This window comes from Cherax quadricarinatus, chromosome 52 (assembly GCF_038502225.1).
Source record: "Cherax quadricarinatus isolate ZL_2023a chromosome 52, ASM3850222v1, whole genome shotgun sequence".
Taxonomy (NCBI): Eukaryota; Metazoa; Arthropoda; class Malacostraca; order Decapoda; family Parastacidae; genus Cherax; species Cherax quadricarinatus.
This window is the reverse complement of record NC_091343.1, coordinates 8824068-8850828: the sequence shown is the minus strand read 5'-3', so window position 1 is coordinate 8850828 and position 26761 is coordinate 8824068. Positions and strand designations below refer to the sequence as shown.

At 41.1% G+C, this 26761-nt stretch overlaps 1 protein-coding gene across 1 annotated transcript in view; it reads left to right on the top strand.

Annotated features, from left to right (window-relative positions):
- LOC128696874 (protein slit) overlaps positions 1-26761 on the top strand; it is a gene marked incomplete in the record, with an annotated part of 659908 nt that overhangs the window by 451250 nt on the left and 181897 nt on the right. The window contains 2 exon segments of the mRNA XM_070096038.1: positions 6952-7109; positions 12995-13145. Coding sequence (XP_069952139.1) covers positions 6952-7109; positions 12995-13145 — 309 coding nt within the window.

Below are 26761 nucleotides of genomic sequence, written 5' to 3'. Positions count from 1 at the left end.
AGATGGTCTTCCAAGTCTGGAGGATGAGCAAGAGCATTGTGCATTAACAGGAGGCACTGGAGTGGTAATTTCTTATCCAGGAGGTATTTTTTTTACACTCGGGCCAAACACTTCATTAAACCATTCCAGGAAAATTTCCCTTGTGGCCCATGCCCTACTGTTTGCCTTCCACATAACACACAATTTACTCTTGACAACACTGTTTTTCTTGAACACTCTGGGATTTTCAGAGTGATAAATGAGTAAAGGCTTCACTTTGAAATCCCCATTAGCATTATCACACAACAAGAGAGTTAGCCTCTTTCATAGGCTTGTGTCCTGGCAGTGCCTTTTCCTCCTGTGTGATGTAGGTCTTCTTTGGCATTTTCTTCCAAAAGAGGCCTGTTTTGTCACAATTGAACACTTGCTGGGGTTGGAATTTTTCAGACTACGTAACATTTGAATTCCCGCGCGAATTTTTCAGCCGCTTGTTTGTCTGGACTGGCACCCTCACCGTGCCTTACAACACTGTATGCCACTTCGCTTATTGAAATTTTGGAACCAGCCTTTGCTGGCCTTGAATTCACTTTCATCGCCACTTGTTTCAGGCATTTTCTTTGAGATCCTCATGCAACTGCCTTGCCTTTTCACAGATAATGGACTGCACAACACTAGCTCCTGCTAACTCTTTCTGATCCACACCAACAAAAATTTCTCCATTTCTTCATTTGTTTGGGATCTCTGTTTGGTTATTGCATTCACTCCTTTTGCAACATCAGCTTCCATGATTTCTCTGCCACAGTGGAGCTGATTGTTAATGGCGACTTTCCGTACATCCTGCTGAGTTCAGCAATGCATATGCCACTATCATATTTTCTTAGGATTTCTTTTTTCAGTTCTATGGTGTTCCTCACTTTCTTGACCAAAGCACTGGCACTAGGAGCTTTCTTTGGGGCCATGGTCACTTATTTAGCAGTCACACATGATAAACAAGTGGCAAAAACAATGGATTATGAAATGTTTTGTATGACCTGGCAGGATATGTTCACTGACCGAGAAACAACACTACACTGGCTGAGAATGCGTGTGGGAGGCGGATTTGTCTGTGAGCTGGGGACTGGACAGGTTCCATATGATCGACGAAAACTAAAGTCAAAAATTGACGAAAAAAGTCGGCAATAACCAAGATTGACGAAAACCAAGAGTCCACTGTATTTGTAATTTACCACTTTTCACCTGTGTAGACTTAAGTAGTCTTTAACCCTTTCAGGGTCGACAGGCCCTGTCAGAGACTTGTTCTCAGGGTCGGCCAAATTTCAAAAAAAAAAAAAAAATTCTTATGAAAAAAGAGTATTTTTCTAAACATTATAGGCTAAACAAAAAATTTTTACCACCAATACTTACCGAGATATGGAGGCGTGAAGTTGACGAAAAAGGGGCACCATGTGGCAACATCGCCGACTGCCGTCACGTGGTATTCTTTTATTTAATTTCCTATGTACTAATTTCTATTATTTTTTAATTTTTCTTTTTCCAAGTAACTTTTATGGCCTGTGAGACCAGTATGATCGGTATTTTGTAAGTTATTTCTTGTTCAATACTACACAATAAGGGCATAAACACTGTTGTCATTGTTTTGTTTACAAAAAAATATTTACAAACAAAGGATATGAAATGTTGCTTATTACTATTTTTCTATATTTTATATACACATATACAGTCACAGGGAATGTTTCTAGAAGTTCTGCAGCCTGTGGAAGTCTTTGAAACATGGTGTCATGCACAGTGGTGTTTTACACTCCTCACACATAAAACGAGTGTATCTGCGTTGTTGTGGGCGTTTTCTTGTATGTGCACAGATGTAACATGTCTTCTGAGCCTTTTTCTTGAAAGCCGTAGCAGGCAGTTTTACCAGGAAGTGATCACCATGCTTCAAACGAGAAGGAAGTTGTTGAAAATTTGGTGGGCGGTCTATTGCAGGTGTTGTTCCTTGGTACTACTTGAATACTATTTGTCGATGACAGACAAACAGAATTCGCTGTGTGGTGGTTTGTTTCTGGTCCTCATCTTATACATATTATAAGCATTCAGCATGGAAATGTCCAGAAGATGGAAAAAGAGTTTTATGTACCACTTATAACTCTTGCGAACACAATCGGCAAACCCAATCTGCATGTCACATTTGTCCACTGAACGCATATTGAAGGTGTAATTAATCACAGCTGCAGGTTTTAGAATGGGTTCATTGCTCTCTCTATGCTGCCTGCCAGTGTCTGCCATTTCATTAGGGTGAACTGATGACAACAGTGTGACATCTCGTTTGTCATGCCACCAAAATGCCATGTCATTGGCAGCAAACGCCTGCACCTCACCTCTACGAGTGCCAGCGTCAAACCTGGGCATATGTTTCCGATTTGCATGCACTGTGCCACACACATCTGTCAAGTTCACTCGCAAAAAATCACTGAGTAAGGGGCTTGTGTACCAGTTCTTTCTTCTTTCAACACACAGGCCGTATCCCACCTAGGCGGGGTGGCCCAAAAGGAAAAACTAAAGTTTCTTCTTTTACATTTAGTAATATATACAGGAGAAGAGGTTACTAGCCCCTTGCTCCTGGCATTTTAGTCGCCTCTTACAACACACATGGCTTACGGAGGAAGAATTCTGTTCCACTTCCCCATGGAGGTAAGAGGAAATAAACAAGAACAAGAACTAGTAAGAAAAATAGAAGAAAACCCAGAGGGGTGTGTATATACGTATATGCTTGTATGTGTAGTGTGACCTAAGTGTAAGTAGAAGTAGCAAGATGTACCTGAAACCTTGCAGGTTTATGAGATAGAAAAATGGACACCAGCAATCCTACCATCATGTAAAACAATTACAGGTTTCCGTTTTACACTCGGCAGGACGGTAGTACCTCCCTGGGTGGTTGCTGTCTACCAACCTACTACCTAGGTTGTGTACCAGTTATCTGTATATAATATATGCCCCTTACCAAGGTATGGTTCTATCATTCTTCTAACCACACCACCAGAGATGCCCAATAACTTCCTGGTATTTTGCAATGTATAACTTCCAGTGTACACAGTAATATCCAATACCAGACCACTGTAACAATCACAAAGCACAAACAACTTTATACCAAAGTGTTTCCTCTTGCTTGGTATGTACTGCTCGAAAGAGTCTTCCTTTGAATCAAAGACTCGTCAATTACAAGCTTCCTGAAGGGATAAAAATACATACTGAATTTCTCTTTCAGATACACAAACACATGCCTAATCTTATATAACCTGTCATTTCTGTCAGGCCTGGTTTTGTCTGAGAAGTGAAGCATACGTAACATTAGCACAAATCGATTCACTGGCATTATATCACTGAAACCTGGGGTTGCAATCAGGCGGTCTGTTGACCTTTATGATTTCACACTGTGCTTATACACATGTGGCATAAGCATTATTGTGGCAAAGAAAAGATACATCTCAGCCACAGTTGTCTCCTTCCACTGGTGTAGACGTGATTTTGGTGAAAGTATTGTGTTTACCATGGTGTACTCATAGTATGTGTTGCCTTCTATGACAATACTTTCCATCAGGGGTTTGTCAAAGAATAACTCGAAACATTCCAGTTCATTGGCATTGTTCCCAAGTGTACAGGATGGCCGTATTCCACTTTGGCTGTCATCAAACTGGTAGGGATTTGGAACAAAATTGACAGCTTCCTGCCAATCCCAGGTGTGGTCTGCTGGTGGGTACTGGACAATGACAGGTGGTTGTGGTTGTGGAGGCTGGTGTGGTGGGGGATGGTGGCCTTTGTTGTAGATCAGCTGAGGCAGCAGCGTGGGTGGCAGCGGTGTAGGTGGCAGCGGCATTGGTGGCAGCATGGCCCACTGCTGGTGCCTCACGCCCGGCACCACCACCACTATGCGCATTTTCCATCCCAATTGCAACACTTTCATCGCCATTTTCACTGTCAGTTCCTGTTGTACAGCCACAGGATGTACTCCGAGATGTACTCCTTTCCCTTGGAATAGCATATGGCATACTACCAGAGCACATATATTGTCATATATACTGATGCTTCCCTGGGGAATATTGCACTTCACTATCACTACTGGAACTAGTTTGAAGAGCTTGTAGTTCATAATCACTATCACTGTCATCACAAATGCTCACATCAGAGTCTGGGATTTGGGAAAATAGGAGTTTCCACTTTGATTCTGGTACAACTAAGCGTGAACAAGACGGTCCAGCAGCAGAGGTGGAAGGCTGAGGGTCGTCTGGGTTTTCCTCACTATTACCGATGTTATGGTCATTAGTTTCGGCCAAAACCTCACCAAAACCTTGAAACTCATCTTCACTGGCACTTCCATCTGTATTAGAATTGTCACTGGGGAACAAAAGCATCCCAATTCGCCGAGGAGTGAGGAACTTCTTGCCGTGAGGCATGGTGGACATTGTTTATTAAGATGGCATTCCCACAATGCACCACTGGGTCCCAGATTTTTTTCTACTGCACACATCCACCACACAGACCCATTCTCTCACATCTAGGCCTACCAGCCTTTTCCCGCGAGATTTGACGGCACTAAAATTTATGCATACTAGTACGTCAAAAACCCCTGCGCGACGGCCGAAACCCTGAAAGGGTTAAGTACAGTGGACCCCCGCCTTACGAATGCATCGCGTTACATTAAATCCACCATACAAAGCATTTGAATGCAAAAATTTTGCCTCGCATGATGAAAATCACCCTGACACAGCTACTGCAAGCCGTGTTGGCAACCTGTACAATGACAATGTTATGGCCCATTTTAGGAAAGTCTAACAAGGAACGGGAGGTACAGAGCTCTATGGACAGATTTGTTGTGCGACAGAGGTCCAGTGGCTCTGAAGCTGGTCCTAGTGGCATTAAAAGAAGGGAAGTAACCCCAGAAAAAGACTTGCTACCTCAAGTTCTCATGGAAGGGGATTCCCCTTCTAAACAATAACTTCCACACTCCCCCCTCCTCCCATCCCATCAATCACCAGATCTTCAATAAAGGTAAGTGTCATGTATTCTATTCTTAGTAGAGTAGTAATTGTGCATGTCTTCTTCAGTTTGTGTGTATTAAAATTAATATTTCATTTGGTAAAAAAATTTTTTTTTTTCATACTTTGGGGTGTCTTGCACAGATTAATTTGATTTACATTATTTCTTATGGGGAAAATTAATTCCGCTAATGATAATTTTGGCTTACGATAAGCTCTCATGAACGGATTAATATCATAAGGTGGGGGTCCACTGTGATGGAAATCAAATTAATCCGTTCCTGACACCCCAAAGTATGAAAAAAAAAATTTTACCACATGAAATATTAATTTTAATGCACACAAACTGAAAAAGACATGCACAATTACTACTCTACTAAGAATAGAATACATGACACTTACCTTTATTGAAGATCTGGTGATGATTGATGGGATGGGAGGAGGGGAGTGTGTGAAAGTTAATACTTTGAAGGGGAATCCCCTTCCATGAGGACTTGAGGTAGCAAGTCTTTTTCCGGGGTTACTTCCCTTCTTCTTTTAATGCCTCTAGGACCAGCTTGAGAGTCACTGGACCTCTGTTGCACAACAAATCTGTCCATGGAGGTCTGTACCTCCTGTTCCTTTAAGATTTGCCTAAAATGGGCCACAACATTGTCATTGTAATAGTCACCAGCACGGCTTGCAATAGCTGTGTTAGGGTGATTTTCATCCATACAGGTTTGCACTTCAACCCACTTTGCACACATTTCCTTAATCTTTGAAGTAGGCACAATGGATTCCACAACTGGCATAGGCTTCTCAGGGTTAGCTCCAAACCCTTCAAAATCTTTCTTAATTTCCATACTAATTCTCACCCTTTTTACCACAGGGTTGGAACTAGAAGCTTTCTTGGGGCCCATGGTGACTTACTTTTCAGTTACAAGCACAAAAAACACTGGGATAAGGTGAAATGTACCGAATGTATGCATGGATGCGACCGCACTGGCTGGCTTGTAAACACTGGCACCCACGGGGCAGCTGAGGCCACACGTGGGACGCGTCCCGGACGAATCATGTAAGGCGAGTTCTTTATCATGAGGCGAGGCAAAATTTTTGCATTCAAATGCTTCGTATGGCGGATTTAACGTAATGCGATACGTTCGTAAGGCAGGGGTTCACTGTATTTCATGTGGGGAAAATTAATTCGGCTAACAATAATTTTGGCTTACGATGAGCTCTCGGGAACGGATTAATATTGTATGGCGGGGGTCCACTGTATTAGGTTAAGGCTGCCCGAAATGCCTCGGCATGATAGTGGCTTTCTTTGTACCAATCAAATTATGAAATGTAAACACACACTTTAACCTTAGCAAAGAAATAGTTTTTTATTTTTTTTTTCGGAATGTAACCTCATCATAAGTCAAGGAGCACCTTTATCTACCCTTATTGGTTTATTCTAGGTTTATCTGCACAAGTTACTTTCAGACAATTGTAAAAACCTAAATTTGTTGTGAACTTGAATAAAATCTTAGTTATCCTGGGGCTGTGGGACTGTGACTCTTCAGGATTATTTTGATGCTGGTGAAGGGTGTTTGATCCATGAAATTGGACCTACCTTCTCATTCCTTGGATCAAACCTGATTACCTGTCATTCTCCAGGAGCTGTATGACATGTACAGGATTAATGCTTCTTCATGTATATAATGTTCGATTGTGAGGAGTGGGGATGTGCCAAAGTATCAGTGGTGGTGGGTATTGGCCAATTTTGATGTTATTAGTATCGGTATCAGTGTCAGTATCTGTTACCATTGTGATGAGACCAGAGGTTTCATGTGTTGGATATCCTATTGTAAAATCATAAATTCCATTAGTGCATTTTACTCTGTAAGGTGTTTGACTTTACTATCCATGAATTATGCAATTTTTATGATTTATATCCTTATAAATAAATTATATATTCTTTCAGGCACTTGGGAGCCAACCCTTTTGTGTGTGACTGCAATTTAGCTTGGCTAGCTGCCTATCTGGCTGAGAATCCAATTGAGACTTCAGGTGCACGCTGCCAGGAACCAACTAAGCTATCCAGAAAACCCTTTGGCAGACTTAGGCCAGAGGGCTTCAAGTGTAAGTTGTTACTCTGGGTGTAGTACTAAGTGAGTCGGTTTTAATTAAATGCTATTAGTTTATGTATGGGAGCCTTTGATATTAGTGAATTTGATAATGAATTTGAAGTACTGGTTTACCAACGGCTTGGACTTATGACAAGCTCTCTGACCAGTATTCATACCTAAATGTGTATTAGAGCTGATTTCCTCTATTCTGTTTATTACAATATACAGTACACTACTGTATAAGCATTTAAAAATATACCAGAAATGTTATAAATGGTGCAAAGGTGACATTAAAACAATGTCAAAGATTGACTCAAACCCACTACCATTATAGTATGCTCCTCACTTAGCGATGCATTCATTTACCGACGTTGTCTTAGGAACGGAACTGTCATTAAGTGAGGAGAGACTGAAGTTTCAGTAATTTGTATCAAGAATTCAGAGTGCCTAATTATTAGTATACCTTGCCTAATGAGAGTTTGTTTAGTGGAATTTCGCTTAACGACCAGAAAAAATAAAACCCTTCCTCCGATTAATGGTCAACATTGCTGGACACAAATTTCCAACCATTGGCGCATGCAATAACCAATCTGCCTCCCCCCCCTTGTGTACGTGTACACACACACACACACACACACACACACACACACACACACCAACCAACCAGTGCCACTGACATGTATAGTATGCAAGGTCATGGAGAAAATTGTCAGGAGAAGAGTGGTGGAACACCTAGAAAGAAATGAGCTTATCAACGACAGCCAACACGGTTTTAGGGACAGGAAATCCTGCGTCACAAACCTACTGGAGTTCTATGACAGGGTGACGGCAGTAAGACGAGAGAGAGGGGTGGTTAGATTGCATTTTGTTGGACTGTAAGAAAGCGTTTGACACAGTTCCACACAAGAGATTAGTGGGGAAGCTGGAGGACCAGGCAGGGATAATGGAAGGCACTACAGTGGATCAGGGAATACTTGTCAGGAAGACAACAGTGAGTCATGGTATGTGGCGAGGTGTCAGTGGGCGCTGGTAACGAGTGGGGTGCCACAGGGATTAGTCCTAGGACCAGTGCTGTTTCTAGTATTTGTGAACGACAGATGGAGGAAATAGACTCCGAAGTGTCCCTGTTTGCAGATGATGTGAAGTTGATGAGAAGAATTTAGTCGGACAAAGACCAGGCAGAACTACAGAGGGATCTGGACAGACTGTAGCCCTTGTCCAGAAACTGGCTCCTGGAGTTCAATCCCACCAAGTGCAAATTCATGAAGATTGGGGAAGGGCAAAGAAGACCACAGACGGAGTACAGTCTAGGGGGCCAGAGCCTACAAACCTTGGTCAAGTGTGAGTATAACACCGGGAACATCTCCTGAGGCTCGCATCAACCAAATAACTGCTGCAGCATACGGGCACCTGGCAAACCTAAGAACAGCATTCCGACATCTAAATGAGGAGCCATTCAGGACCCTGTACAGCCCATATTGGAATATGCAATGCCAGTTTGGAACCCTCACCTAGCCAAGTATGTAAGAAAACTAGAGTAAGTGCAAAGGTTTGCAACTAGACTAGTCCTGGTGCTAAGAGGTATGTCCTACGAGGAGAGGTTAAGGGAAATCAACCTGATGACACTGGAAGACAGGAGACTTGGGGATATGATAACGACATATAAAATACTGAGAGGTATAGACAAGGTGGACAGACAGGATGTTCCAGAGATGGGACACAGCAGCAAGGGAAGTTGAAGACTCAGATGAATCACAGGGACGTTAGGAAGTATTTCTTCAGTCACATAGTAGTCAGGAAGTGGAATAGGTTGGGAAGTGATGTAGTTGAGGTAGGATCCATACCCAGCTTTAAGAAGAGGTATGATAAAGCTCACGGAGTGGGAAGAGTGACCGGGTAGCGGCCAGTTGATGAGGCGGGGCCAGGAGCTGTGAATTGACCCCTGCAACCACAATTAGGTGAGTACACACACACACAAATGTAAGAAACGGCATTCTGACATCTTAATAAGGAATCGTTCAGGACCCTGTACACTGTTCATTAGGCCCATATTGGAGTATGCAGCACCAGTTTGGAACTCACACCTAGCCAAGCATGTAAGGAAACTAGAGAAAGTGCAAATGTTTGCAACAAGACTAGTCCTGGAGCTAAGAGATATGTCCTACAAGGAGAAGTTAAGGGAAATCGACCTGACGACACTGGAGGACAGAAGAGATAGGGAGGACATGATAACATAAAATACTGAGAGGAATCGACAAAGTGGACAGACAGAATGTTCCAGAGATGGGACACAGCAACAAGGGGTCACAGTTGGAAGTTGAAGACTCAGATGAATCACAGGGATGTTAGGAAGTATTTCTTCAGTCACATAGTAGTCAGGAAGTGGAATAGTTAGGGATGTGATATAGTGGAGGCAATATCCATACATAGCTTTAAGAAGAGGTATGATAAAGCTCAAGGAGCAGGAAGAGTGGCCCAGTAGCGGCCAGTGAAGAGGCAGGGCCAGGAGCTGTGACTCAACCCTTGCAACCACAGGTAGGCGAGTACACATGCATGGGATACAGAAACAAGGTCACAATTGGAAGTTGAAAACTCAGACAAGTCAGAGATGTTAGGAAGTATTTCTGTAGTCATAAAGTTGTCAGGAAGTGGAATAGTCTGGCAAGCGATGTAGTGGAGGCAGGAACTATACATAGTTTTATGACGAGGTATGATAAAGCTCATGGAGTAGGGAGAGAGGACCTAGTAGCATTTAGTGAAGAGGTGGGGCCAGGAGCTATGTATCAACCCCTGCAACCACAAGTAGATTAGTACACACTTGCCAGCATACATAGTGTATGGGGAACATCAGCATTGCCTTGATCAGTGACTGTTAGCAAGACCAGTTAGGTGTAACCAATAATTGGTCAAACCCTGGGTGTAATGGAGTTAAATCTGAGAGGAGCAGTGTCATGCACCTTCCCCCACTCATCCCTCCCCCATCCTGCAGCAGCAGCAGCAACTTCAAATCATATAAAAAATTCACTAGCAACAATAGTAGCTTCAGTAGCAGCAGAAGCTGCAGCATTAGTAGCAACAGCATATGTAATAGCAGCTACTGCTGTAGCTGTAGCAGTGGAATATTATCATTCCAGTCCCCATCTCGAGTAATAATACGGACTTTCATGGTAAAATTAGATTTGTTTAACATAAAAATCTTGTATTACATTCAGGAAATTATCATCCTGGTCTGCATCTCAGGTTATAACATGGAATCTTGTTCAAAAATTAGATCTGTTTAACATAATTTTTTGCATAATGATTCTTGTGGCCCATATCTTGGATAAATGAGGGATGACTGTTTATATTAATTATTTTCTAGTACACTAGGGCCCCACTTATGCAGTGGGTTAGGTTCCAGGCTATCGCCGAAAAGCAGAACGCCATTTTTTCCATTTATAAATGCCAGACAACAAGTTTACACTAAATTATATTTAGTAATAGAACTAGGCATTAAAAACACAAAGTAAAATACATACACAGTACACTTATTACTTATCTTAAAAGTATTTGTAATCCTAATGTAGGGTGAGAGGTGAGTAGTACTTATTTGTAGGAAGTCAGGTGTAGGTAGCCCTCGCTCCCTGTCTCATACTTAATATACAATATTTAAAACAGCCCAGAGAGTTAAAATACACATACAGTACACTCATTATTTACCTTAAAATATGTGTAGTCTTAATGTAGGAAGAGAGGTGAGTAGTATTTATTTGTAGGAAGTAAGTGTTGGTAGCCGGTAGGTGTAGCCCGCCTGGGCTACTCTTACCGGCTACCTACACTGTGGCCCAGAGCCATATTATTGGCATCGACATACCTTGTTCACTGAATTTAATAATTTCTAACAACTACCTTTAGATGCCATCATAAACGAAGGGAGAAGTAATGAATTATTCATGCCGAAAATTGAAACCAAAAGCGGAGTGGGGGAGTGGCTGGGCCAAACGCAGATTCATACACGTTTTCTCTGGTACCTGACCAGAGAAAATGTAATGTTGTCCCTCCACCTGGCTACCACACAGGTCCACAAGCATTATCAGAGCATATATAAAATATGCAGTAAATGCCAGACAACAAGTTTACACTAACTTATGTTAAGTTAGCAATAGAAATAGGCATTAAAAACACAATAAAAGTTAAGATACACACAGAGTACACTTATTACTTACCTTAAAATATTAATATTAATGTGTGAGAGGTGAGTGGCAGGGTGTTTATTGAATAAAATCAGAATGGCACACCATCATCCTCTAACTTGGCACTTAAAGCAAGAGGCTAAAACTCCTCTTTTTATCACAGCTAACTAGTTAACGAAAGAGTAAACGAGAGAGAGAACGAGATCGTTCAGACAATGTAAGAACACAAATGAACAGTTAGTGGGCGATCACTTTGTCAAGCAAAATAAATGCGTATTAATGTGTGTACTTTTAGCTCATTCATGTATGTTTGTAAGAGTTTGTAAAACTTTTACCTCGCAATATTTTTTTATTATAATACTAATTGCCTCACAATACAAATACTCTTATATTGTGTACAAGTTAGTACAGAATAAACAAACAGCAACACTCCCATTCTCATGCAATGCCATTTTTTGAGTGAATGAAGATGATGATGATATTATCATCATAATAAAAAAGCACTAAACCCACAAGGGTCGTGAATTGCTATGTATAGAGTGAAGGCATACGAAAGGAATATATTTCTACAGTTATCCCCCAGTGTTTGACTAGAGAAAATGTAATTCTTCTGACACTACCTACTGTAGTGTAAAGCACCCTTCTGGCAAGACAGTGATGGAGTGAATGATGGTGTAAGTTTTTCTTTTTCGGGCCACCCTGCCTTGGTGGGAATCGGCCAGTGTGATAATAATAATAATAATAACTACCTACACAGCCGCTTTGTAAACAAATCTCATATTTACGTCAATTTTTATTCTGTGAGTGTGTGTATCATGTTTATATGCTATGTAACATGTTTCTTATATAATTTTGAGGAAAATGTCAGAGGGATTAATGAAAATGTGTATATTAATGTAAAATTAGACATTTAATATGCCCAAGAGTGATGATTATTAAGTACTATTGGCATCATGAGTAGAGAGACTCTTAGTGATTTAAATGTGTACCTGCACACCAGCACAGTGTGTAAGTATATTTAGGTATAGGTACACATAAGTATAATTATCAGAGTACATATAAAATATGCAATAACTGTAAAACACTTGAAATTTTGGAAAGTTTCCAGACATAATACATGTGGTCATGGAGGGTGTAAACAAACTGGGTGGGGTGTGCTGTATTTGAAAGACCGCTTGCCATATAGCAAATTTTGGTCATAATTTGACATCGCTGTATTAGCGGAATGCAGTAAGGTGAAACGCCGTAAAGCAGGTCCCTACTGTATTTGTATAAAGCATGTTTACTGATTTGTTTATATAGTGTTGTCAGCATTGAACTTTAAATGTATTGTTTCAAAACTGTGTGCTGCTGGCAGCAACAGTCAGGTTGATCAGGTAGTCTACAGTGAACCTTGTCTCCAAACTGACCATGGAGGGTGTAAAAACTCTCAAAATTTATGACAAGTATGTAGGTACAGTCTCAGACCGGGCTGTGGGGGCTTTGACCTCCGAAACCATCTCCAGGTAAACAGTAAACAAACTTGGGTTTCTTAAATTTTTTCAATATAGAAGTAGGACTCAGATAAGTAAGGACCAAACTTTATGTAATAATGAAAGAGTTATCCAATTTATTGCCTACTATATAAAGCAGATACTAGTTACAAAAAATGTTCTAAGACAAACATCACAAATGAAGGTCAGGTCAGATATTTGATTTTTACTTTTCCTTCGTCCTTTTAATGCAGGTACAAACGAATTGAGGGCCAAATACAATGGTCGATGCAATGAAGTTGAGTTATGCCCAAGCCAGTGCCACTGTGAAGGAACCCGGGTTGACTGCTCAGGACGTGACCTGACCTCTGTACCAGATGACTTGCCTGCTGTTACTACTACTCTGTAAGACAAAAACTTTAGTTTAAGTTTTAGCCTTTACATTCTTTAATAACCTCTTTATTTCTTTTATAATGTAGTCTTTCATGTTCTCCATACTTTAGAATTGCTTCTATTACAGTACCAAGTGAATGCCTCTCCACACCATGGATTTGGAATATGTACAGTATTTTGGATGATTGGTATTGTTGTTAAGTATGGTGCAACATTATTTGGTGCATAGCAATTTTTTATATATATATAATGTTTTGCTCTGGGTGGAGACTTATCCAGTGTTGAAAAGCTTGGTAAGACTTTACCAATTGTTTGGTCTGCACTAAATTCCTCTCTACTTTAGTGGGACATGGCCTGTATATAATGATTATAATGTAGGCTGAGTGACCCAGCTGCAATACTAATACTAAACATATCTAGTTTTTGTGATGAGGCCAATCAAATTTCAGTGATTATTATCTTAATCATAATTTAGCAAAAACCGTTCAACTGGAAATGTGTACATGAACTACTTAGCCCACCATTAATTATATCTGATGAAAATTTCTTGTTGGTCAGTGTCATAATTTTTATTATATTATTTATATCTATTTTTTATTGTATATTACTGTTTTTCTTCATAAAATGCAATACATTTGGCATGAGTTTGAAAATATAATTTTGTGAAGGCACTTTCTTTACAGTGTACTACATCATTCAGGGTAGAACTAAATTTGAAGTATAATGTACAAGATTTTTTAAGGTGAGAATTGAAACTGCCAGTTGGTGTTAACATTAAAGAAAGAATAGTAATAATATTAATGTGTAATGTGTAAATATTCATCTACAGAATAACCCATTATACTAGCATAAAGAATGCTCAAAATCTTGTGTTCACTACCTGTATGGGTTTTAAACTCTTAATAAATTTAATATTCTGAATATTTTGACAAAGAAATATTGTTTGTTCAAGTAATTTTATTTGATGTATTTTAACCCTTTAACTCTCGCGACCCCAAATCCTAAGGTGTCTGTGTCACAGAATTTTCAGGAACAAAACAAATCTTATGAAATGATAGAGAATCTTTTCCCAGTGTTAATGACACCAAAAATACGAAATTTTATAGAAAACTTGTGGAATTACACTCTCACGAAGTTAGCGATCTCAGTGATGTTTACACATCAGCGATTTTGCGCACTTTGAGCTCTATTTTCGGCCAATTGCATTGTTCCAGTCGACCAAACTCATAGCTATATCTTTAGAACTCCATTTGTTCTATCGATTGAGTACAAGAAACTGCCCATTTACCAATTTCAACTACCCAATAAAAGTGGTCAGAAATTGGCAGTTTGGCAATTTCATGCACATTAAAAAATATGCCAATTTCAAAATAGGGTCCAGAATAAACAGTGCAGACATTCCTGGCAATAAAATAACATTTTCTCTGTTCATCAGTCATGTCTCCAGGCCCCTCTTATATTACTCTTGCTTTCTATTTTGAATTTTTATTCACACAAAAAATAGAAGATTTACTGTTATACAGACTACTCCATTATTGTAATAATTGTATAAATAATGTCAACCCATTTGTGACTGTGTATTAGAATGGCTAGTTGGACACTTACTAGACAATGACGTCTTTTGTTTACTCTTGAACATTGGCAAAAATCGAACATTTCCACTACTTTGAGCTCAATTTCAAGGTCCTTTACATCGTGAAACCAATCAAAATCATCTCTATTTCTGTAATATATCTTCTATCAAATGAGATGAAGAAAATGAGAATAAAACCATAAATACTACATGAAAATACACCTCAAAGTTGGCATTTTAATCCAAAAACACGGTTGGAGGTTTTTTCTCATTATGCACTGCATGCTGCAAGATTTTATTTTATACTGTGCACACTGACCACACAGACCTCACATGTGGGCCTACCAACTTTTTCTCCCGCTTGATTTGAAGCCGCTAGAATTTTGGAGCATGAATACAGAGGGGAGGAAACATTTTGACGTGTTTCCTCAAACCTGTTATCATGTTCACCTAGCAGCAAATAGGTATACCTGGGTGTTAGTTGACTGGTGTGGGTCACATCCTGGGGGACAAGACTGAGGACCCCAATGGAAATAAGACCCAATCCTTGATGACGCACTGACTTTCTTGGGTTATTCTGGGTGGCTAACCCTCTGGGGCTAAAAATCCAAAGAAAATCTTATCTTACGTCAAAGGGTTTAGAGGAGCTAAGGTAAAGACTAATACTGTACAAGGTTTAAAATGGCTTGGGGTTGAAAATTATTTGAAGCTGATAGAGAGATCACTACCTTCAATGGCCTATGAGTTCATCTAACCATAAGAAAATATAGCTTGCAGACCCTAGAGAATCCTTTGTTGAATATTATCCTCCTAGGAATTTTCAACTCTCCTTATTTTACTTAAAAAAATTGCTGCCCAATATTATTATGCTAGTAAAACCACCTAAATCTAATTTTTTTTTTTACAGTTGTCCTGTATACCAGTATCTTTACAGTGAAAATTGTCAAGAAGCTGTCTTGTTATTTATAGCAGGTGCTAAAGTACTGTGTGATGCAAGTTAATAAGGGGGGTTTTACTGAATACACAGTTTTTTGATAATGAATTACCAACAGCAATAACAAGTACATAAAAAGGTTTGAGAGAATGGTCAATAATTTGATAGATAATTGTTGACCTTTCTGATTATACAAAAATTGTAAACTCCCCAAAATTGCATCTCGTGTACCATATACCCAATACCCAAAGAAAGAAAATTTGTGTTTACAGTTGACTGACATAATACAGTACAGTGGACCCCTGGTTTTCTTAATTAATCCATTCAATCTCCTGCAAGACCAGGACCCACACGTTACTGAATTCACAAACACAATGAGTAACTGCATGTTGCTACCAACAGTAACAAAACCTACAAGAGTTAGAGACTAGTGTTTCCCTACTTGACCACATCTGGACCAACACCATATCCCCTTTAAAATCAGGCATAATTACAGATAATACCACAGACCACTACCCTACTTTCCTCATAACAACTCTTGGTAAAATACCCCAAGACACTACTAAAGTCACCTTCAGACTTCACAATGAGGCAGCCATTAATAACTTCACAACAGCAGTAACAAACATTGACTGGCACACTGAGCTAGAAAGCTATACAGATATTGACGAATGTTTTAATAATTTTCTAAAAAAGACCCAATACCTTTATAACAAGCACTGCCCTAAAAAAACTAAACAGATGACAGCTAAGAGACTGAACAGTCCCTGGCTAACACCCAGCATTCTCAAATCCATAAATACAAAACACCAATATGAAAAACAGTACAGAATGGGTCACATAACCAGAGACCAAACAAAACGTTACTCGTCAATCCTAACCAGCCTGATAAGAAGGGCAAAAAAATTGCATTATGAGAACAGATTATCCAACTTACGAGGTGATATAAAAAAGACCTGGAAAACCCTATCAGAAATTCTGGGAACAAAAAAGATATCACGAAATAGCGAAATAAAATTAGCAAAATCAGATGAACCCCAACTCCCACCAACAGAAACAGCAAACACTCAATGATTTCTTCTCCACTATAGGACAAAACCTTGCCAATAAAATCCCAAGCTCAGATACCCCACCAAATGACTACCTCACTGGCAACTACCCGAACACACTGTTCCTAGCTCCGACTAACCCATAAGTCTCCCTTATTATCAACGCACTAAAAACAAGGCAGGAGATTTAAATACCTTACCATCCTTTATATACAAAAAAGTGTCACAAGTACTATCACCAATCATTGCAACACTCTTTAACAAATCCATTGAATCCTCCACCTTCCCTACAGTTCTCAAAATAGCAAGGGTCACCCCGATCCACAAAGGAGGAGACCAAACAGAGTTGAATAACTATAGGCCAATATCCAACTTACACCCTCTCTCAAAAATCTTCGAAAAATTAATTCATAAACGAATCTACTCCTACCTCATCTCCCATAACATTCTCAACCCCTGCCAATTTGGATTCAGGCCTAATAAAAATACTAATGATGCTATCATACACATGCTAGAACATATATACACTGCAATAGAGAAAAAAGAAGTCCCACTGGGGATCTTCATTGACTTACGTAAAGCTTTTGATACAGTTGACCATGACTTGCTCCACGTAAAATTGGCACACTATGGTATTAGAGGGCACTCCCTCGATTACCTCAAGTCATACCTCAGCAACAGAAGCCAATATGTGTATGCAAATGGGGGCAAACTCTTCTGCACAACCAATTGCAGTTGGTGTCCCACAGGGAAGTGTCCTTGGCCCTCTTCTCTTTCTCCTATACATAAATGACCTACCAAATGCTTCGCAATTACTCAAACCCTCACTTTTTGCAGATGACACTACATACGTCTTCTCTCACCCGAGCCCAGTCACGCTAGCCAATACTGTAAACACCGAATTACAGAAAATATCTACCTGGATGAGGACTAACAAACTTACACTAAACATTGACAAAACCTACTTCATTCAGTTTGGTAACAGAGCTACAGATGTCCCTCTTAACATAATGATAAACGGATCACCTATCACAAAGCTAACAGAGGGAAAATTCTTAGGAATCCACTTTGATAATAGACTCAAATTTCATACACATATACAAAAAATTTCTAAGAAAATTTCCAAGACTGTAGGCATACTATCGAAGATACGGTACTATGTTCCACAGTCAGCCCTTCTGGCCCTTTATCACTCTCTTATTTACCCCTATCTCACCTATGGAATTTGTGCATGGGGCTCAACAACAATTAACTATCTCAGACCACTAATTACCCAACAAAAGGCTGCAGTCAGAATGATAACAAATTCTCACTACAGGCAGCACACTCCACCAATATTCAAAACACTCAACCTACTCACCATACAAAACATCCATACTTATTATTGCACTTATTACATACATAGAACACTTAACTCTGATATTAACCCTCCCCTCAAACATCTCCTTGCCAACCTCAACAGAACACATGACCATAACACAAGGCACAGATCACTCTTTGATGTTCCTCGTGTCCATCTCTCGCTATGCAAAAACTCAATGCACACAAAAGGCCCTAAAATCTGGAATTCATTACCTGTAAATATAAAAGAAACACTACCTGTTCATAAATTCAAGTCTCTTCTCAAAGATCACTTACTCACCCAAAACCAAATAAATACTGAATAACTGAACCTTATAAATTGTATATCTTAAATGTTTCTCACAATTATATCACATAAATGTTAAACCTAAAACCCAATCTAACTTTATTATTTTTTAAATACACTACCTAACAGAATACTCCATACGACTGAATGTACAACAATGCATGCAACCATATGACCTGTCTTTATAATACTCACTTGTGCTTTATAGTAATCTGTTTACAGTAATGTTTTATCACTGATTTCATCATTGCTTAGTTAATCTTAAGTTAATTTTAAGCCAGCCCGTAATGCTATGCATAGTATAAGTGGCTTTGGCATGCTGCTCTTATCTGCATTTTTTTGTACCTCTGTATGTGTGCTCAAATTGTAAATAAATAAAAAAAAAAGTGACTAAACCTAATTCTGACTAATTCCGAATTAATTTTCCCCATAAGAAATAATGGAAATCCAATTAATCCATTCCCAACACCCAAAAGTATTAAAAAAATTATTTTTTTTACATAAAATATACATTTCCCTACACAGAAAACAATGAGACATGCAGAATAAAACATTACTAAAATGACACTTAACTTTATTGAAGACTTATTGATGAGTGATGAGATGGGAGGAGGCAAGAGCATGGAGGTGTACTATTGTTTGGAAGGGGAATCCCCCTCCATAAGGACTTCAAGTACCAAGTCCTTTTCTGGGGTTACTTCCCTTCTTTGTTTTTTAATGCCACTAGGACCAGCTTGAGTCTCTGGACCCCTGTCGTTCAAAAAAAGTGTTCCAGAGAGGTCTGTTTCTGGCGTTTCTTTAAAACTTCCCTAAAATGGGACACAATATTGTTATTGTATGTGTTACCAACACGGCCTGCAACAGCTTTGTCAGGGTGATGTTCATCCATAAATGTTTGCACCTTTGTCCATATTGTACAAATGTCTTTAATCTTTGAAGAAGGCACCTTCCTCCTTCTCTCTTCCTCCTCTGAAGCAATTTTATGAGCTGTGGTCTGTTGCTGCTGCAGATGTAGGTCTTGCAGCTCTGTAGTGGTTAGCTCTTCATTGTGGTCCTCCACCAACTCTTCCATATCCTCCAAACTCACATCCAACCCCTTGGAATTTCCCAATGCCACAATAGATTTCACAACTGGCATAGGCTCCTCAGGGTCAGCCCCCAAACCCTTCAAAATCCCTCTTGTACACATTGTGGCCACAGCTTTCTCCAAGCAGAGTTCCAAGTCCTGCAAGTCACTCTCTCCCAAGCTTTACCTATAAGGTTTATGCAACTGAAGATACTGAAGTGATTTTTCCAGAACTCTCTTAGGGTCAGTTCAGTGTCTGAGGTCACTTCAAAGCACTTTTGAAACACTGCTTTGGTGTACAGCTTTTTGAAATTTGAAATGACCTGCTGGTCCATGGGCTGGAGGATAGTAGTAGTATTAGGGGGCAATAACTTCACTTTGATGAAATGAAACTCCTGCACCCTTTGCTCTTCCAAGTCTGGAGGATGAGTAGGAGCATTGTCCATTACCAGGAGGCACTTGAGTTCTAATTTATTTTCCAGGAGGTATTTTTTCACACTGGGGCCAAACACTCCATGGAACCAATCAAGGAAAATGTCCCTCGTGACCCATGCCTTTCACATCACACACAATTTACTCTTGATGACAATGTTTTTCTTGAACAATGGGATTTTCAGAGTGATAAACCAGTAAAGGCTTCATTTTGAAATCCCCACTATCATTACTACAAAACATGAGAGTTAGCCTATCTTTCATAGGCTTGTGTCCTGGGAGTGCCTTTTCCTCCTGAGTAATGTATGTCCTCTTTGGCATTTTCTTCCAAAACAGGCCTGTTTTGTCACAATTGAACACTTGGCGTTTGAATTTTTCAGCCTCTATGTACCTCTTGAAGTCCTGAACATATTTTTCAGCTGCTTTTTTGTCAGAACTGGCAGACTCGCCATGCCTTATTACACTGTGTATGCCACTTTGATTTTTAAAGCCCTCAAACCAGCCTTTGCTGGCCTTACATTCATCAATATCAGCACTAGTTCCAGGCATTTTCTTTGAGATCATCATGCAACTGCCTGCCTTTTCACATGTTTAATTGACTGATACACAAATAACCCGCACATAAAAGAGAGAAGCTTAGGACGACGTTTCGGTCCGACTTGGACCATTGACAAAGTCACACTAACCAGAAGTGTTAGTTAAAGATTAGCCGGTATTCTCCCGGCCCGGGCCTTTTCCAAGTGGTGGCCCGGCCAACCAGAAGTGGAGCAGGACGGCTATATATAGGCAGGAAGAGGTGGTGGTAGTAGTAGTAGTAGTACAAGAATGGTATATAATACCGACAAGATGAAATTAAGACACATGCGCAACACCTGGGCATCCCTATCGTAGACGTTTCGCCATCCAGCCAGCCACTGGATGGCGAAACGTCCACAACAAAGACAACCAGATGCCGCACATGTCTTAATTTCATCAGTAGTTGTAGTAGTAGTAGAAGAGGTAGTGGTAGAAGTGGGAAATAAGGAGGACGAGCCAGTCAAATACAAAGGGGAGCACTGCAAGAGAGCTAGGTGCCCACTGAGGGAGAGCAAGCGCAGAGGTGCGTGAAAGGGGAAGTGGGAAATAAATGAAGAAGGCTCGTCCTCCTTATTTCCCACTTCTACCACTACCACTACCTCTTCTACTATTACTACTACTACTACTATTACTACTGATGAAATTAAGACATATGTGCGGGGTCTGGTTGTCTTTGTTGTGGACGTTTCGCCATCCAGTGGCTGGCTGGATGGTGAAACGTCTATGATAGGGATGCCCGGGTGTTGCGCATGTCTTAATTTCATCTTGTCTGTATTATATACCATTCTTGCTGCTGCTGCTGCTGCTGCTGCTGCTGCTGCTGCTGCTGCTGCTGCTGCTGCTGCTGCTGCTGCTGCTGCTGCTGCTGCTGCTGCTGCTGCTGCTGCTGCTGCTGCTGCTGCTGCTGCTGCTGCTGCTGCTGCTGCTGCTGCTGCTGCTGCTGCTGCTGCTGCTGCTGCTGCTGCTGCTGCTGCTGCTGCTGCTGCTGCTGCTGCTGCTGCTGCTGCTGCTGCTGCTGCTGCTGCTGCTGCTGCTGCTGCTGCTGCTGCTGCTGCTGCTGCTGCTGCTGCTGCTGCTGCTGCTGCTGCTGCTGCTGCTGCTGCTGCTGCTGCTGCTGCTGCTGCTGCTGCTGCTGCTGCTGCTGCTGCTGCTGCTGCTGCTGCTGCTGCTGCTGCTGCTGCTGCTGCTGCTGCTGCTGCTGCTGCTGCTGCTGCTGCTGCTGCTGCTGCTGCTGCTGCTGCTGCTGCTGCTGCTGCTGCTGCTGCTGCTGCTGCTGCTGCTGCTGCTGCTGCTGCTGCTGCTGCTGCTGCTGCTGCTGCTGCTGCTGCTGCTGCTGCTGCTGCTGCTGCTGCTGCTGCTGCTGCTGCTGCTGCTGCTGCTGCTGCTGCTGCTGCTGCTGCTGCTGCTGCTGCTGCTGCTGCTGCTGCTGCTGCTGCTGCTGCTGCTGCTGCTGCTGCTGCTGCTGCTGCTGCTGCTGCTGCTGCTGCTGCTGCTGCTGCTGCTGCTGCTGCTGCTGCTGCTGCTGCTGCTGCTGCTGCTGCTGCTGCTGCTGCTGCTTCTTCTTCTTCTTCTTCTTCTTCTTCTTCTTCTTCTTCTGCTTCTTCTGCTTCTTCTGCTTCTTCTTCTGCTTCTTCTGCTTCTTCTTCTTCTTCTTCTTCTTCTTCTTCTTCTTCTTCTTCTTCTTCTTCTTCTTCTTCTTCTTCTTCTTCTTCTTCTTCTTCTTCTTCTTCTTCTTCTTCTTCTTCTTCTTCTTCTTCTTCTTCTTCTTCTTCTTCTTCTTCTTCTTCTTCTTCTTCTTCTTCTTCTTCTTCTTCTTCTTCTTCTTCCACCTCTTCCTGCCTATATATAGCCGTCCTGCTCCACTTCTGGTTAGTGTGACTGTCAATGGTCCAAGTCGGACCGAAACGTCGTCGTAAGCTTCTCTTTTATGTGCGGGTTATTTGTGTGTCGTTCCAGTCATGTTATTGTGCCTTTTTTTGTTATTTAATTGACTGCATAACACTATCTCCTGATAATTGTTTCTTGTTGATCCACATCAGCAACAGTCTCCACATTTTCCAGTATTTACGATCTCTGTTTTGTAAGCATATTTGCACCTTTTGCAACAACAACTTCCTTGATTTCCTTTTTGTTGGCCAGGATAAAGAGATGGTTGTATGAGGTTTTATACAACCTGGCCAGCTCGGCGACAACCACTCCATTTTCATATTTTGCAATGATCTCTTTCTTGAATTCTATAGTGTTCCTCGCCCTCTTTACCAAAGGGTTGGCACTAGAAGCTTTCTTTGGGCCCATGGTGGCTTATTTAGCAGGTACACGCACTAAAAAGAATGGAATAATACAAAATGTATCATATGAACATGTGGGATTGTCCTCATTTGCTGGTAAACAATGGCACACTGGCTGTATGTGGAGTGTCCCGTTACCGAGCCAATATTTTGATGAAAAAACGCTACTTATTTTGAATATTACTTGTTCCAGTGACGACGTAATCCGGGGTCCACTCTAGTTACATTCCTAAAAATGGCTTGTATTTAAAGAATGTATAGAAAAATAGGGTTACACTCATTAGACCCCACAGAAAAGCCAGGTGCCTTATTGTTCAGTTGTACCACTCATTGCAACTGTATGGATGTTATAAAAGTCCTGGGGAATTTGTGCATGGGGCTCAACAACAAGTAACCATCTCAGACCACTAATTACCCAACAAAAGGCTGCAGTTAGAGATAACAAATTCTCACTATAGTCCACCAATATTCAATACACTAAACCTATTCACCATACAAAACATTCATACTTATTACTGCACCTATTACATACATAGAACACTTAACTCTGAGTCAACAGAACACATGACCATAACACAAGGCACAGATCACTCTTTGATGTTCCTCGTGTCCATCTCACACTTTGCAAAAACTCAATGCACATAAAAGGCCCTGGTTAGAATAGTTGGGGTGAGATGGTTCAGTGGGGGTGTGAGACCAAATGGTGGATGGGTGGGGGCAGGAACTGGGGGGGTGGAGGATGCTGGAGTGGAGGGATGTAGGGGTGGAGACTGGAAGTGACGAGGCGGTGTGATGGTAACCATGTGGGTGGCAGTGTAGGTGGCATGATGTGGGTGGTGTTAGGTTGTGAGGGCCAAGGGTAAGGTGTGGGTAGGGAACTGTGGGAGTAGAGCTGTGTGTTGAAGCTGTGAGGGAGTGGCACAAGTGAAAAATGTAACTGCCAGTGGCCTGGTGTGTATGATGTGGATAATGAGTGACTAGGTGGGTGAATATGTGGTTGGTGCTGTAAGCATTAATGAGGGTGGTTGGGAAATAGTGATTAGATACATGGATGGCATGTTAAGGTAAAAAGTTTAATAGTATCAGTCAGTTCATGGGAAAATGGGGGGGGGGGGTGAGGGGGTGGGGCTGGACAAGATGTGGTCTTGAGGTAGTGGGGAATGTGGCCCTGGCATAAGCATATGGCTGGGGGGGGGGGGACAAAGAATTATTGTATGGGGGGATTGTGTGGGTGGAGGCTGTTGGTTGGTGTGGGTGATGGCATGTGACCGTAGGGAAGTTATGTGTGTGGAAATATATACATTTCATTTTTTCAGGTCAGTTTTGGTACTCGTTGCATAAGCTTGTATCTGGGTCTCATTTCTCTTAATTGTATGAATTGATGCCTCATTTAGGCTGTAGGGTAGTGCCAACTCCATCATGTGTGCACTACTTTTCAACTTATCTAATAGTATCACAATTTTCTTCGAAACAGCAAGACTTTCACGCTTATGCTTCTTCAGTTCAAGAATCTTTCACATTCATCTTGGTGCCATGGTTACTATCCAGAAACGAGATGAGATGATGAAAAGATCAAAAGTCAGTTCACTAACACAGGCTGAATGTGGTTTTGAATGTGTATGAATGAAGCACTTGGTGAGGGAGGTTGTGGTATATATTTTTTATTAGGCAATGGGGGTCGAAGAGGTATGGGGTAGGTTTAAAAATGTAGTGTTAGTGTTCAGCAGAAGTTTGTGGTTACAAGAAAGTGGGTGCGGGAGGGAAGAGGAGCGATTGGTGGGATGATGATGTAAAGAGAGTAGTAAGGGAGAAAAAGTTAGCATATGAGAAGTTTTTACAAAGTAGAAGTGATGCAAGGAGGGAAGAGTATATGGAGAAAGAGAGAGGTTAAGAGAATGGTGAAGCAATGTAAAAAGAGAGCAAATGAGAGAGTGGGTGAGATGTTATCAACAAATTTTGTTGAAAATAAGAAAAAGTTTTGGAGTGAGATTAACAAGTTAAGAAAGCCTAGAGAACAAATGGATTTGTCAGTTAAAAATAGGAGAGGAGAGTTATTAAATGGAGAGTTAGAGGTATTGGGAAGATGGAGGGAATATTTTGAGGAATTGTTAAATGTCGATGAAGATAGGGAAGCTGTGATTTGGTGTATAGGGCAAGGAGGAATAACATCTTGTAGGAGTGACGAAGAGCCAGCTGTGAGTGTGGGGGAAGTTCATGAGGCAGTAGGTAAAATGAAAGGGGGTAAAGCAGCCAGGATTGATGGGATAAAGATAGAAATGTTAAAAGCAGATGGGGATATAGTTTTGGAGTGGTTGGTGCAATTATATAATAAATGTATGGAAGAGGGTAAGGTACCTAGGGATTGGCAGAGAGCATGCATAGTTCCTTTGTATAAAGGCAAAGGGAACAAAAGATAGTACAAAAATTATAGGGGGATAAGTCTGTTGAGTATACCTGGTAAAGTGTATGGTAGAGTTATTATTGAAAGAATTAAGAGTAAGACGGAGAATAGGATAGCAGATGAACAAGAAGGCTTTAGGAAAGGAAGGGGGTGTGTGGACCAAGTGTTTACAATGAAACATATAATTGAACAGTATTTAGATAAGGCTAAAGAGGTTTTTGTGGCATTTATGGATTTGGAAAAGGCTTATGACAGGGTAGATAGGGGGGGCAATGTGGCAGATGTTGCAGGTGTATGGTGTACGAGGTAGGTTACTGAAAGCAGTGAAGAGTTTTTACGAGGATAGTGAGGCTCAAGTTAGAGTATGTAGGAAAGAGGGAGATTATTTACCAGTAAAAGTAGGCCTTAGACAAGGATGTGTGATGCCACCGTGGTTGTTAAATATGTTTATAGATGGGGTTGTAAGAGAAGTAAATGCGAGGGTCTTGGCAAGAGGCGTGGAGTTAAAGGATAAAGAATCACACATAAAGTGGGAGTTGTCACAGTTGCTCTTTGCTGATGACACTGTGCTCTTGGGAGATTCTGAAGAGAAGTTGCAGAGGTTGGTGGATGAATTTCGTAGGGTATGCAAAAGAAGAAAATTAAAAGTGAATACAGGAAAGAGTAAGGTTATGAAGATAACAAAAGATTAGGTGATGAAAGATTGGATATCAGATTGGAGGGAGAGAGTATGAGAGTGGACGTGTCAGCGGATGGGTCTATGAAAGATGAGGTGAATCATAAAACTGATGAGGGGAAAAGGGTGAGCGGTGCACTTAGGAGTCTGTGGAGACAAAGAACTTTGTCCTTGTAGGCAAAGAGGGGAATGTATGAGAGTATAGTTTTACCAACGCTCTTATATGGGTGTGAAGCATGGGTGATGAATGTTGCAGTGAGGAGAAGGCTGGAGGCAGTGGAGATGTCATGTCTGAGGGCAATGTGTGGTGTGAATATAATGCAGAGAATTCGTAGTTTGGAAGTTAGGAGGAGGTGCGGGATTACCAAAACTTTTGTCCAGAGGGCTGAGGAAGGGTTGTTGAGGTGGTTTGGATATGTAGAGAGAATGGAGTGAAACAGAATGACTTCAAGAGTGTATCAGTCTGTAGTGGAAGGAAGGCGGGGTAGGGGTCGGCCTAGGAAAGGTTGGAGGGAGAGGGTAAAGGAGGTTTTGTGTGCGAGGGGCTTGGACTTCCAGCAGGCATGCGCGAGCGTGTTTGATGGGAGTGAATGGAGACAAATGGTTTTTAATACTTGACTGCTGTTGGAGTGTGAGCAAAGTAACATTTATGAAGGGATTCAGGGAAACTGGCAGGCTGGACTAGAGTCCTGGAGATGGGAAGTTCAGTGCCTGCACTCTGAAGGAGGGGTGTTAATGTTGCAGTTTAAAAACTGTAGTGTAAAGCACCCTTCTGGCAAGACAGTGATGGAGTGAATGATGGTGAAAGTTTTTCTTTTACAGGCCACCCTGCCTTTTTGGGAATCGGCCAGTGTGCTAATAAAAAAAAAAAGAATAATATAATACGTGTAATAATAATACATGTATAAAAATAATGTACTACTACTACTACTACATAATAATAATAATAATAATAATAATAATAAGACAGCTTCAAAAGGCCATC